This window comes from Antedon mediterranea, chromosome 10, assembly GCF_964355755.1.
Source record: "Antedon mediterranea chromosome 10, ecAntMedi1.1, whole genome shotgun sequence".
Lineage (NCBI taxonomy): Eukaryota > Metazoa > Echinodermata > Crinoidea > Comatulida > Antedonidae > Antedon > Antedon mediterranea.
Window position 1 is genome coordinate 214,347 of NC_092679.1, and position 15,002 is coordinate 229,348.

The 15,002-nt window shown below is 31.9% G+C and overlaps 1 protein-coding gene across 1 annotated transcript in view; it reads left to right on the top strand.

The window, feature by feature from the left end:
• The first annotated feature begins 431 nt into the window (after positions 1 to 431).
• LOC140060869 (neuronal PAS domain-containing protein 3-like) overlaps positions 432 to 15,002 on the top strand; it is a 34,331-nt gene continuing 19,760 nt past the window's right edge. The window contains 6 exon segments of the mRNA XM_072107228.1: positions 432 to 439; positions 1,813 to 1,869; positions 7,129 to 7,206; positions 12,617 to 12,867; positions 13,893 to 13,975; positions 14,581 to 14,670. Of these exon segments, the coding sequence (XP_071963329.1) occupies positions 432 to 439; positions 1,813 to 1,869; positions 7,129 to 7,206; positions 12,617 to 12,867; positions 13,893 to 13,975; positions 14,581 to 14,670 (567 nt within the window).

Below are 15,002 nucleotides of genomic sequence, written 5' to 3' on the forward strand. Positions count from 1 at the left end.
GTGTGAACTTGGCTCGGTTGTCGGAAACGCTGCTGCCCACAACATCGACGACGTGCAACTGTCTTCTCTATTGTTTTCTCCACAAAAGCTTATTGGATAACGTGTTACGCGTGTTATGTATTTGGTTCTCGTTGTTTTAAATGAGCGCATTTTGGCGGGAAAATAATCAACACTTGTGTTGATGTTATCTGCTTTACACTAGGAGCTACAGAAATCTGAATATTTTATTATTGCATCTGTTGTACTTTTGAAATAAATTAAAATGTAGAATTGGACACTGTGTTATGTAAATACCATACTGGTGTGGCACTTACAATTAGTATAATGTCACAAACTTTTAAAAGTATCAAGATTAAGCTGATTAGATGATACAGGCTTGTAACTACATGCTATCCGACTTTATCACACTGCCTCCTCCATCTATACTCAAAATGTACAGGTAATTATGATTTTTTAATTAATAACACCTTTAAAGACCGTTTGGTGGACACAACCTGCATTGACAACCGTTGATACCCTGGTGAAACTATTGAAAACTATTGTGCAGAGACATTCTTAAAAGCATTTACTTAAAAGATTTACACATACTGCATTGAATTAGTGGGTTTTTTAATCGAATTTAGGATCAAAATAAATGTTATTGTGTATTTGTGACAATTTAAAATTAAACTAAATAGTAATGCTAAGTTAATTTGTTTTTAATCATATTTTGTACATGTCTGATTTCCATCCTAAAATACTCGTTCCCAACATTCTTTTTGATAAAAACACAAAAACATAAGTGAATACAAATTTAGCAAACTATTATTATGATACGCATTTAGGTTTATATTTTTGTTCATTTAATTTGTAACATAATACGTAAGCAAAGTTGACAGTGGCATTTAAACATTAATTACCGTACTTTTTCTTTAAATTGTATTATATGAATAATATAACCATCTTTCTCTTTCGGATTAATACATTTCTTTCAATTTCCAATCTGAACTTTTACATTTGTTATACACTATACGCACTGACGTTTTACGAGGGAAGAGTAAAATTATAAAATGCATATAGCAATTAAAAGAAATTAATCTGGTTCTATTGAAATATATATATATATTTATATATATGTACAGTATATATAAATTGTTTACCTATTGTCTTTAATTTTCGAATATGCCAAAAGTATTTACATTCCAAAATATTCAAGCAAAAAAGCACTGAATGTGTATAAAGTTAAACTCATCCTACAAACACAGGCTCAATGGTATTGCATATCAGGACACAATTACGAATGATGGACACCTGTATACGATTAAATAAACTTAATAAAATATAAATTAACATTACTTGACAAACATGGCTTTCTAAACTAAAGAAGGTAACCTATTACGTTAGCACATAACGTTCTTCCAATCACTCGTCTCGACTTACTATACAATAATACGCTATTAAACACTTACATATGGTTAGGTACTAATTTGTATACTGTAGTTACAAAGTGAATAAAGTAGGCCTACATTATTAAGATCAATATATATAATGACATTTTGTATATAATAGAGTGAAATAGCTATGTAATTGTGATAGAAAGTAGGTCATAAATGGAAGGCTAAACATGACAGCACGTAGTATATCAGCCTACCACATGTGAATATCAAATAGGCGGTGGTTGTTGGCTTTCGGCTGCTGCAGTATTTTAGCTAATACTACAAAGATTTTGCATTCGGTTCTCACACAGGCAACATGTAACTTGTCTCTCTCACAATTCATGTTCGTCTTTTAATCGTATTACTCTGTGATATATCATTATGTTTGTATATGGAGTTTTCAAACCATCGTTGATATTTTGTATTGTGGATATTTTTATGTTCGAAGCATAACGTAAGTTTCTTTATATTAATTCATTTTTTATGAATGTAGGCCTCTGTATATAAATAAAGATAGAAGTACAATGCTGCAGGTTTATTTTACATTTTACAATGGTCAAATTAAATCGTGTTTGCTGTTTCTTTTTTTATAGACCTTAACAAAGGTAGAGTGAACATTAATGTTAACAGCGATAACAACATTCATCATGACTGTCTGGGTAATGCTTCGTTAGTAGAACGTTGATAACATTTATCAGTTTATGTACACTTAGTCTGGGCTTAAGGTCAAGTTAGTACTCTATGTTTGTCTTAGCACACAGAGGCACATGTATATTTTAATGTATGTATAGACAAAATGACATACCAGGTCATGGTTCAAATCCTAACAAACCACTCCTATTAACTGCTGTACCACAGTGGTTCATCATTTGGTATTTTCGTCTTATCTATTTGTTTTGTTACCATGGTAGCCAAAATGATATTAAAAAAAGGTTGAACACAATATGCATTACATTTATATATTACATGATTTAATGTTAAAACGTATAAGATGACATTGTTGAAAGTCAGGACCGTTCACAAAAACAACGTTTTGCTTGCCACTTGACCACGGTGAGGCCGTTTACATCCGGAACTGCACGACTCCTAAACGGAAAGTGTGTCAGGGGGTTCATTTGTTGATCCTAGGTTAGAAGGTTACAGGAATAGTCTAGACGTAGAATGCAATCTAGTGTTATTTTATGTCTACTGGCTGGTCTTAACAATCCATATTATTCATAAAGATGTTTATGCAATATCACAGTGAGTTTAGGCTTACTTAAGACAATGGCTGGAGCTGGATTCTGTATTACGCAAAGCAATACATTGTTTTACAATATGCTTGTTCAAAATAAAAATATGTTGTATTTGTATTTTCAATTCGATTGGAAAGTAATGGTCACATGTATCCAAACTGTTACTTTGATTGGTCAAAATACTTGCGTGCGCGTACGCATTAGTGTTGCGTCATAAGTGGGGTCCAAACCTATAGGAAAGTGATTATGTTCAGTGACAATTTTACCTTTGTGTGTGACAATCCCATACATCACTATAATCATTAGTTAGAGTATATAAAATAATAGATAAATATTGTTTACCGAAATGTTTGTTCAGAATCTTGGTGTAACTGTTATAGTATAGGTTGAGTCCATTTACCAATGTTTATACCAAACCTTGTAATATTACAAATACGTTATAGTATATGAGTCCATTTACCAATGTTCATACCAAACCTTGTAATATTACAAATACGTTGAGTCCATTTACCAATGTTCATACCAAACCTTGTAATATTACAAATACGTTGAGTCCATTTACCAATATTCATACCAAACCTTGTAATATTACAAATAGGTTGAGTCCATTTACCAATGTTCATACCGAACCTTGTAATATTACAAATACGTTGAGTCCATTTACCAATGTTCATACCACACCTTGTAATATTACAAATACGTTTTACAAAAAAAATGTTGTTGACACATGGTGTATTGTAATAAAAAATAATGAGTGTTTTGGTTAAAAACGTTCAGAAAGCATGTGGTAAAATTATGTTAAAACGACAGACAATAGCAATAAAATTAGAATTTGATAGACATCGATTTTAAAAGTATGGTTTTAAAAAAAATGTTTGTAATAAATAAAAAAATATTTTGCAATTGTTCTGGAAAATCATATTATTAAAACACAAGGACTTCTGAGTGTTTTTTAAATAAAATGTGCTTGGTGTGTTATTTTGGGTTCAAGAAAAGTCCATCAAATATGACGCCCCGTCCTGCAGTTCTTGAACTGGCAATAGTTAAATCAACTATGTTCACTATCTAAGTAAGAAAAAAGAAGAACAGAAAAGTATGAACAAATAAAGTTAGCAAGGACGAAGTAAATCAAGTTACGGATAGTACTAATATTTATACATAGTAACTGTATCTCGAGGAAACCAACAACATCTACACTTTTTTGTCCTGAAAAAATATAATATCCCTAACAATTAGGGACTGTAAAAACAAATCCATCAAAAGAAAAATAAAAAAAAAATGATTTTTAAAGTAAACTTCATTAAATGGCACCCACGTATTATTCAGATGATTTTATAAGAGAAATGTAATGGTTCAACAACAGTGTCGATTTTACGTTTCTCCTAAAAACTTGGTTCGATATCGATAATTTCCAATTTCTAACGATTGTGGAAAGGTGAGAGTTTTTAAAAAATGACAGAAACATCAATACCAATTGAAGAAGTAATTTCGTGATAAAAACAATTTAAGGAATGTATTAATATTTACAGTACACCGAATTAGACACAATCAGAGAAATATACAAAATATTGTGTCCTTTTAACTCATCCAGATCCAATCGTTCTATATTCTGTAGAAACTGGGGCCTAAAAGTAAAGTAAAATCAGAAAAACTCTTTATTCGACCTAGTTTATTGAGCATTTCTAATCGTTTTTAATAATTCCAATTCTTTTGTAGAATAGTTTCTCGGTTCCGCCTTGAAAATACTTTTTTCACGAAATATGTTGTTACAATATTTAATCAAACTACTTTTATAGTTACTTGAAGACATTTCTCCCTTTAAAGAAAATGTATTCTTCTGTGTTTTCCATAAATGCATTAGGCCTACAGTTTAAATTGTGGTGCTTTTTTATATCATAGTTTTTAGGAGTTGACTTTCTGAAGAGAAGCTAATGTCGAATGACTTGTTAATCAAATTAGGCCTACATATTTAATCAATTTAACTTATGATATATAAATGTTCTCTAAGTTAGTATTAATATTGATTTAGACCAAACTTAACCATTAATCTCATATGATGCATCTTCTACAGTATTATCGTACTCTATTCAAATGGTAATGCATCGACAACAGATTTAAATAATTGTAAAACCTTAATTAATTGATATGCTTATTAACACTTAGCAGAAACCTTTAATTTTGCTTTTAATCATTAATTCAACACAAAATATAATAGCATATAAATAAGCCAATTGATTGGAGACAAAATTAAATCTACATAAAAATCTCTTCGATGCGAAATTCAATGAATATATCTTCACACGTAATTTTGTGTAATTAATTTTGGAGTGGACTTGGATGTCCAATAGTAATGAATATTGATTGGTTAAGTAAAGATACAATTTCAATAAACTTCAACATGAATCTCATAAGAAACTGCAGTAAACCATGTATTTATGATTTGGTGTTTAAAATTCTAGTTTTGATAAAAAGGAAAATGCAATCTGCACATTTCAAATGTCTAAGTTTAAAATAATTAAAAGAATCTTAATAAGTTCTGTCTACCAACTCAAAATAACTTATGCGCATTACCTTTCACATCTGAAATTTCGGGAAAATACTCAAATACTGTAACATAAAATGATGTTTTCATAGTAGTAAACAAAATTAGCTTCCATAATGTAAATGTTATTGTTTACAACTTGTCCCATGATTGACAAGGAGTTTGGAGAAATGATTTAATTTGAATTTACAGTAGTAAACAAAATTTTTTTTTTTGCTCGTATAGGCCCAAAAATAGGTTTCTCTATAAGTGGCGTGATGGGCAGTAAACGTCCCTCGTTGTTGCTGAGAGAGAACCAATTCTAAAGTTGTATAGTTAATAACCTTTTCGTCATTTATATTTGTCTTTGAGATTGGAAATGGAGTCCCACCCAAATTTACCCATACATGGGAAGTGGGGTCTGAGTAATTCTCTTTACAATGGCATAGCGAGGCAATCTCAAAACATTTTGTACATTAATGGGATCAGGGCACCCGAATCATCGAAGACAAGAGGTCACCTTTTTGCTTAAAAGGTTACACAATATAATTTTAACTGTTTAATATCTGGCTATCATAATCCTCGATGGGTCTTGGTAAATGAACAGGTGCCTGCGTGAGTGTTATCCAACCTAATGTTACCGCAAGAATTCGCACCCATTGTGCAATTTAAACTTACTAATTTCCTGCTTGTCGAGATGATTGTTAGAACTATTTAATTCATATTCAATTATTACATAATTTATCATTTCTAAATTATCACCGTAAGTGTATTCATCAATTAATTTGTTCGTTTCATTATCTAGTTGACAATTACCCAGTCATTTATTTTGAAATAATTATCAATTCATCACCTATACTTCCACTAAATCATATCATTTCAGTTTACCTGTATACAATTAATCATCGCATTGTCAACGAAATATTTATTATTTGTTGCATAAGATACAGAAATAACATGATTACAATAATATTCACATTCAACTTTTTGTTGATGTTTAGTGAACTTCTTAATTGCATTGTATGGTTCTTTTTTAATAAATTGTTTGAGATGTGTTTGAGTGGTTTCGTCTACAAAGTTTCAGTAAAAATCTGTAATACCGTTACATATCGTAGTTTAATGGTAACCAAGGTACCGGGTCATGATCTGTGAACTGAAGCCATAATTGGAGAGAACGGAGCGGAGTGTCCAAAATGTACTTCAGTCGCGAATTATAGTGTGTTTATGACACCATTCAAACCCGGGCGAAATACTTTCTTAATGTTTTTCGAGAAGTACCCTTACCCAACATAAATGGAAATAGATAACATGTTAGTAGGCCTATGCCGAACATGACTCATGCCTGCAAGTGTTTATATAGTTTTAGCCTTTTTAGATATAAAAGTTATGATGTCAAAGTTTATTTTCATGAGCATACTTGTTTGACTGTTATTTTCAGTATTTATTATTAGTACAGCTGCATTATAAATTGAAATTACAAATAAATTATCATTTTAATTGTGGGAGAACATGTATTGGAAGATAAATACGGTTTGTGTAGCTGATTATTTGGAAAAGATGGCAGTGATCAACAGCTTTAGAAACAACTTTTTTTTTTTTAAATAAATGTTCTGTAGTAATTTTAACGCGAAAGTTGTCTTTATTGATATGCACAGCATATAATTTCGTTATTTAACTAATGTGGTTGGTGAAATGGTCTTGCACATTACGCAGACAAAGTGATGATCTTCTGGAGGGGATCCGAGAGTTAAATTCAATTTATGTCAGTGGACAGAATATCGTTGTTGTGGTGTATTGCTTAAATTGCTGGTTAGATTACCGAATACATTTCATAATATAGATTAAAACTATAGATTTATAATGTGTGATAGTTTGATAATTATTTGTAATTTATTCCCAGCTCTCATAAACTGGATCCACGCTCAGTTTTTTATAATTATTTGTAATTTATTCCCAGCTCTCATAAACTGGATCCACGCTCAGTTTTTCCTGTCGAAAATCAGAATGATGCTTCGGATTTTTTTAAAAATGCCCGGTAAGTGGTTATTTCTTCAACACGTTTCACATTACATTTATTATGACCCTGCTATTGGGTAGAATTTGGTGTTTCGCTAAAAAACATTTACCATAAAAAAAAAATACTGTACATAAATTTATAGATCTATAATATGCAGAAACCGATTGTCATATACCGGTAGGGTGTTCTGATATCGGTAGAGTTTCTCTGTTTAAATATTAGAAATAAATACATATTGATAATCATAGGTATGCTGGTATTATCTGGATGAAGATAATTTTTGTTTAATGACAAATTTTCACTTTTTATAAATATAAAAACGTAGGCGGATTTATCTTGTATCAAATAGCACAATTTCCTTGGTTTATAGCCTACTTATGACAGACAGAAATCTATTCATTTTGAAGAAGATCAATAAGAAGATCTGATTATAGTTTGAATTACTTTAGTTTGGAACAAGTAATCCATAATATATTTAAGCCCTAAAGGTCATTGTAATCGTAGGACATATATGGGAAGATTGAACATCAAATCCGCTCTTTCCTCGGGTCAAATATTATACCAAAGCTGAATGATATCTATAGTGAAGAAACAGGTCACTACAACTTTAGTTCGATCTTCGCATATTAACTACATAGAGTAATTAGTAGTCATTAGTAGGCCACCTTCATAAATGCAGTATATAACCAGAATTATGATTATACTATCAAGATTACTATGACCCACAAATTAGTTAACCATTACTTTCTAACAAAATGACTGACATTAACTTTCCTTCATAATTAGTCAAGCAAATTAGTCAATCCTAAAATAATACAATTACCTCAAAAACTGAATTGAATGTTGTGTGAAGCTGCTTTATACAGACGAAGTTGAGTTGAATAATAGCATCTTCTTCTAAACTGTTTACTATTAGACAATTATATTCTGTCCATGTTTTAAATACAATCTATCGACATTAAATACTAATATTATTGTTCATTTTAGGACGAAGTAGTAGGTCAAAATGGATATCACCAACTAGTAAATATTATGATAACTGCTAATTATTCTCTATCGTTATAAACGTGCAAAAATTCACAAATAGCTTACATGTTTAATGCAGTATTGGCTAACAATATGTAACCTTCGATTAGATTTGCCTAGTTTAGTTTGTGTTGTGACAAATGATGAACTTAATCAATGTTGACATTGTGTTTGTCAGGCAAAGCTTCTAAACAATTTGATTTTAAATGCAGAAGACAGAGTGCTAAGGTGGTATAACCAACACTATTTATGTATATATTCTCGATGTTATTTAGTGTAGTTATAGAATGCTTTTTAGTGTTCTCAAACTAATTTCCATGTCATTAAAAACGTTTCTAGCATTGGAAGATTTGCTGCTAGCATAACTGTCATGCTAGATTGCTTATAAAAAGGCTGAACGTTAAAGGATAATTTTCTTAAACTGTTTGATGATAAAAGTTAGCTTTTAAAATGTAAGTACTCTATTTATGTGAACTGAAAGGGTAACCCCTGGCAATTCAAAGTGCTATATGGAAATTTTATTCCTGTTTAAATTGCTATTTTGCAAAATTTGTACTGAGTTATATACCTATCTTTGTATTCAAGTTGTTGATTCTTTTATTTATTCATTTGAGTATTTGTACACAATATCATCTCTCGATAAGTCTTTGACCGTGTTGTTACACAGATTTTAAAGCTTATTATTATGTCATACCATGTTCTTCTGACGCTGTAGAGGCGCTTGCTGTTCAAACTTTCCAATAGGTTGTTTTAATATACACACTATTCACTCTATTTTTCGGTTCAAGGTCAGGTTCCCCCTTTTAACCTAGCGGTCACATATTATATTATATTCATGAAGAATATTCACAAAATTGAAACAAAAACTATATTCGACACTCAAACGATGCAGGATCCAACGGATTGCAAGAATACAGTCCGTTCTCACGAAAACCGGACTCAACAAAAACGAAATACCGAATGTTTAGTCCCAATTTGTCTGTCATATTCTTTTAAAATAAAAGTTGACTCAAGACTCCTAAAGCTTGGTTCACATTAGGACGTAAGCGAAACGCAAGTAGGTATAATTTAATCGACGACGCGATGGATCATCCGTACTGTCGCTTGTGATTGGTGAACCTCCGTTGCGCGTACGCATGACGCGATGGATCATCCAAACTGTCGCTTGTGGTTGGTCAACCTCTGTTGCGCGTACACCAGTGCGTTTTGTCCAAGTGGAAACAAAGCTTACATCGTAATGATATTAAATGCAGTCAACGCAATTGATATTCAAAAGGCACAACGATACCTGAAATGTCGGACGTGGTTCAAGTTCAAATGATTAAAGCACTCTTGTGGCGTCGACGTACATGATTCCGACCAGAAACCCGGAAATATTTGTTTTTCGTATTTTTAACGTGTTGGTCGACACGGCTACCGTCACTACACAATAATCACATTGTTTTTAGTGTGATATGTCTCGTTGGGTAGGCTCCATGACAATAAGATTTAATACGTAGCAGGCCTATTGAAAACATAAAATAACTGATAACGACTTAAAAGGAATGTATTATATATTATGGATATCAAACTTCTATCAAAAAGGTTAAAATGTGTCATTAAAAAACTTTTAGAGTGAACCGCCGCGTCTCTTTCTTGATTGCGTAGGCCTCCTGTTACGGTACCCAAGTCTAGTAGCAGTATTTAACCAGAGTGGTCCATCCATTCGAAGCTGAGCATTAGGGACCCTCACAAAAATACAATTTGCCAAAACAATAACATGAAATAGAACAGAAGACAGCAATTAAAAATTGTTAACGTACAACGTGATGTATTCTCGTAGAGTATAGGCCCATTGAGATAAATTGGGGGACTTTAATGTCTTAGCACATGCTAATAGATGCACCGCCTCATTTCAATTATATCGATAGCCTATATTAAGCAAACTGACCATTAATATGTTGTTTTTGACTATACGATTACTTTTAATGTGAGTGATGCACCACAAGTAGGTACGGTATCCTAACAAACTAACGGTATGACTAATATCATGAGAATAACTGTGATGCACCACGAGTAGTAGGTACGGTATCCTAACAAACAAACGGTATGACTAATATCATGAGAATAACTGTGATGCACCACGAGTAGTAGGTACGGTATCCTAACAAACTAACGGTATGACTAATATCATGAGAATAACTGTGATGCACCACGAGTAGTAGGTACGGTATCCTAACAAACTAACGGTATGACTAATATCATGAGAATAACTGTGATGCACCACGAGTAGTAGGTACGGTATCCTAACAAACTAACGGTATGACTAATATCATGAGAATAACTGTGATGCACCACGAGTAGTAGGTACGGTATCCTAACAAACTAACGGTATGACTAATATCATGAGAATAACTGTGATGCACCACGAGTAGTAGGTACGGTATCCTAACAAACAAACGGTATGACTAATATCATGAGAATAACTGTGATGCACCACGAGTAGTAGGTACGGTATCCTAACAAACTAACGGTATGACTAATATCATGAGAATAACTGTGATGCACCACGAGTAGTAGGTACGGTATCCTAACAAACTAACGGTATGACTAATATCATGAGAATAACTGTGATGCACCACGAGTAGTAGGTACGGTATCCTAACAAACTAACGGTATGACTAATATCATGAGAATAACTGTGATGCACCACGAGTAGTAGGTACGGTATCCTAACAAACAAACGGTATGACTAATATCATGAGAATAACTGTGATGCACCACGAGTAGTAGGTACGGTATCCTAACAAACTAACGGTATGACTAATATCATGAGAATAACTGTGATGCACCACGAGTAGTAGGTACGGTATCCTAACAAACTAACGGTATGACTAATATCATGAGAATAACTGTGATGCACCACGAGTAGTAGGTACGGTATCCTAACAAACTAACGGTATGACTAATATCATGAGAATAACTGTGATGCACCACGAGTAGTAGGTACGGTATCCTAACAAACTAACGGTATGACTAATATCATGAGAATAACTGTGAATATTAGAAGTGCTTTGTTTTCGTATACATTTCTAAAAATCTCTCTGTAAATAAATAATGTTGAGGTATGTGCTTACAAATAAGCATCATGAAAGTATTCACTCAGTAGGCCTATAGTATAAAATTGGTAGGCCTATAGCTTTAGGTTTCACACACATTATAATGGGACATATTGATACAAAATTGCTTCTAATTCTGGATATTTATATCAAACTCTTTAAGTTATATAAAGAGGTAAAGTAGAGGTAAAATAGTTCAAAACATCGTAGACTGTTCCAATTCCTATCAATATACTCATCAAGGTGGAACGGGCCTAGGTGTAAATGCAACGCAAAACTAGCGAGTATGAACAAACTTCACACTGCTAAAGATGAACAATATTTTTTACAGAATGTATCTTATGATTTTTGAATAGCAGAAAAACGCATGACTATGGAAATGGAGCTATTTTTCGCTTGCGGTTGATTGATGTCACGTCAAGTGCAATATTATTACGAATATACATTCTATTCTACAATGTCATTCCGCAATCTGTATTTTAGAATGTTCGTTATTTTAGTGAATCTGTAGAGTTATTATGAAATTTTAAAAAATATATATTTTCTAAAATAAAAGTTCTTTTAAAAGTATTATATCTATAGTAATTAAAGACCTAATTGAGGTGGTGGGCCTACTACATTATTTAGTTGTGAAGACCTAATTGAGGTGGTGGGCCTACTACATTAATCAGTTGTGATGACCTAATTGAGGTGATGGGCCTACTACATTATTTAGTTGTGATGATAATGATTTGTCGTGATTGATTATTTCGTAATTTAGGAGATGTTTTTTGTATTTATTTGTCTATGAACAATAAAGTTCGAAATATTCTATCCAACTGACTATCTTATTCAACTATATTTCCTAATGAGACCTCACTGGTTATTAAACAGATTGAACGTAAAAAGTACCACAACTTAAGTGGATGGGGAATGTCATGATGGTGTGTAAACACTAAACTATGAATATGGCATCATTATATTGCAATGTTTCAGTCCAATATTCTAGCTGCTTAGCAACTAGCCAGGTCAATAATTGACCCCGTTTTTATAGACATTAATGTCATTTAAGGTCAGGTATTCTTGTAACTGCCTTTGACTGCAAGCAACATTAACACAATAAACAAATTATATACTTTTTTTAGCTTACATACAACATTATTTAGTTCTTTGTGGAAAACAGTAAACTCATCATATAAAATTAAAAAATAGGTGTGGACTATTGCAACAAAAGTTAATTACTGATAAAGATATTCCTGGTAACTTTTAAAAATTGATAAATAAATGATAAAGAATTGTAAATAAAAAGAGACATATTTTTTTAGAGTTGTTGCACAAAGAAAAGAGAAGTCAAGAGATGCTGCCAGAACCAGACGAGGGAAAGAGAATTATGAATTTTATGAACTTGCAAAACTTTTACCACTCCCAGCTGCAATTACAAGCCAACTTGATAAAGCTTCAATTATACGTTTAACAATTAGTTACCTGAGAATGCGAGAACTTTGCCAGCAAGGTGACCCTCCATGGAACAGTTTTATGGAGGGTATGGTTCATAACAGGTTATCTATATTACAAGGTATGTAACCTATACAGTTAATTCAATTCAGACTTTAATATATAACAATAAATATTTCTTACAAAAAACGCTGCTCGCTTATTGAAAAATATTTTTTATTTCAAATGTTTTTGAATGTGTCATTTTATTGTCACATAATAGTTTTACCTGAAAAAAATGTAATTTAAAGCAACAAATACTTATAAATTGTCTGTCAGACAATGGTTTTTTGGTTTCTTTTCTCTTTTTATATGTGAATAAATATTATTTTTTTGTTACAGAAGTGAATACTCAATTTCTGTCAATTTTATTGCTAAGGTCAAGTCTGGGGGTCACTTCATCACCCTAGATATTTCAAGTGTGAAGTATCCTATTACAAACACAAACTTTAATGAACTGTTTCGATAATAATTCAATGAATATCTGACAGTGAATATACCAGAAATGCTTTGGGATTTGTAATTTTAGCATGACATGTCTTAATAGACTCTTTTCCCAGACGTTTTTTGGGTCTACTGTAGCAGCTGGAATCAATAAATTATAGTGGAGTTTCCATTTTAGCAAAACTGTCGTCCTTAGAACTATAATTGCTGCTTGCTTTAGCTTCTGATTGAGTAGTCCTAATGGGACGTAGCGGGCTAGAGCAGCAGCGTGAAAACTGTAATACAATCTAAAGATCATCAGACTTTCAATTTCAATTAAATTCCAATTCAATTCAACATTTATTTCGACCAAAATCAACATATATGTTTACAGATCATTTGGTCGACTCAAGTAAGTCCGTCACTGTTGCCCCTCCTCATGACACATCATAACACATCATAACATAACGTATGTAAACATAAAAACAATTTTATAATAATCAATTACAAAAAAAATACAAATTAACAATCAGTGACGTCACAAGTCCGTAGTCAATTAACAAAAACATAAATAAATAAATAAATACAAAGCATTCATTAACATTAATAGAATTACATTTAATTAATATACGTTGTTTGGTGTTTGCTTGTTTAACATACAATTGTTATCTTTCTTATTTTGAGGTCACTACAATCAACATAGTCCAAGTGCAACAGCTATAGCAAGAGAAGTATATGAACATCACCTTGGTAGCCATCTTCTTCAGGTATTTATACTTTTCATATAATGTTTATGGAAGTTACAGCAATTAGAAGAATTTAGACCTACACTATCAAACTAGTTTGATAAAAAGGTGTGATGTGCCCAAATATGGTAGTGATATGATCAAATATGATATTTTTGTTTGATAGTGAGACAGAGCTTTACTGAACATTATGGTAAATGATAGTGGTTTCGAATCCCTTTAAAACTAGATACATTTTACATAACCAACCAATTACAATATTACCAATAGGCCTAGATCATGTGAAATTGATATGTAATTCGCAGATATGGTGAGCGAGCGATATCCTAAAACCTGTAAACTAATGTTTCATTATAGATGCGCCCAGCAGAAACACTAGAATGTATTATAACTTCATTTATTCAAATCCCTTGTCAAACTGATTCTATTCAACCCAAGCATTGCATTTTATTCTGTCTTGTAGTTCTATTCTTGACACTTTAACTAATGTTTTTGTCTGTTTTAATTGTATTTATAGTACGATGATATTTAATACACTCTTTGAACCTTTGCAAATGTTATATATTTTCATATGTTTAATGAAAAATAAATGCTATTAACAACTATTGTTTCACATGTCTTTTTAGTCGTTAGATGGCTTTTTGTTTGTTCTCTCAAATGATGGAAGGTTCCTGTACATATCAGAGACCGTCTCAATTTATCTTGGACTATCCCAGGTAGGCTACGTAGGACATTCAAGGGGGATACTAATTTTAAACACATTAGTTAAATTAAATTAAAATATCATGATACTCACTTGATTGATTTCCATTCGTGTGTCAACAGTAAAATAACATTAATGATGTTAATGATTAATGTTGTATGATTCTGAAATCCATTGTTACTGTATTTTATTGGTTTTTTTTTTATTGTCTTTGAATTGAATGTTAATTGATGTCAAGCTTGTAATTGATTTATTGATTATTGATTGGTCTACTCGTATTTATCTAATAATAATTGATACTTATTGTCACTTGATTATCATTCGTTGGGTGGTGTACTTTGATTG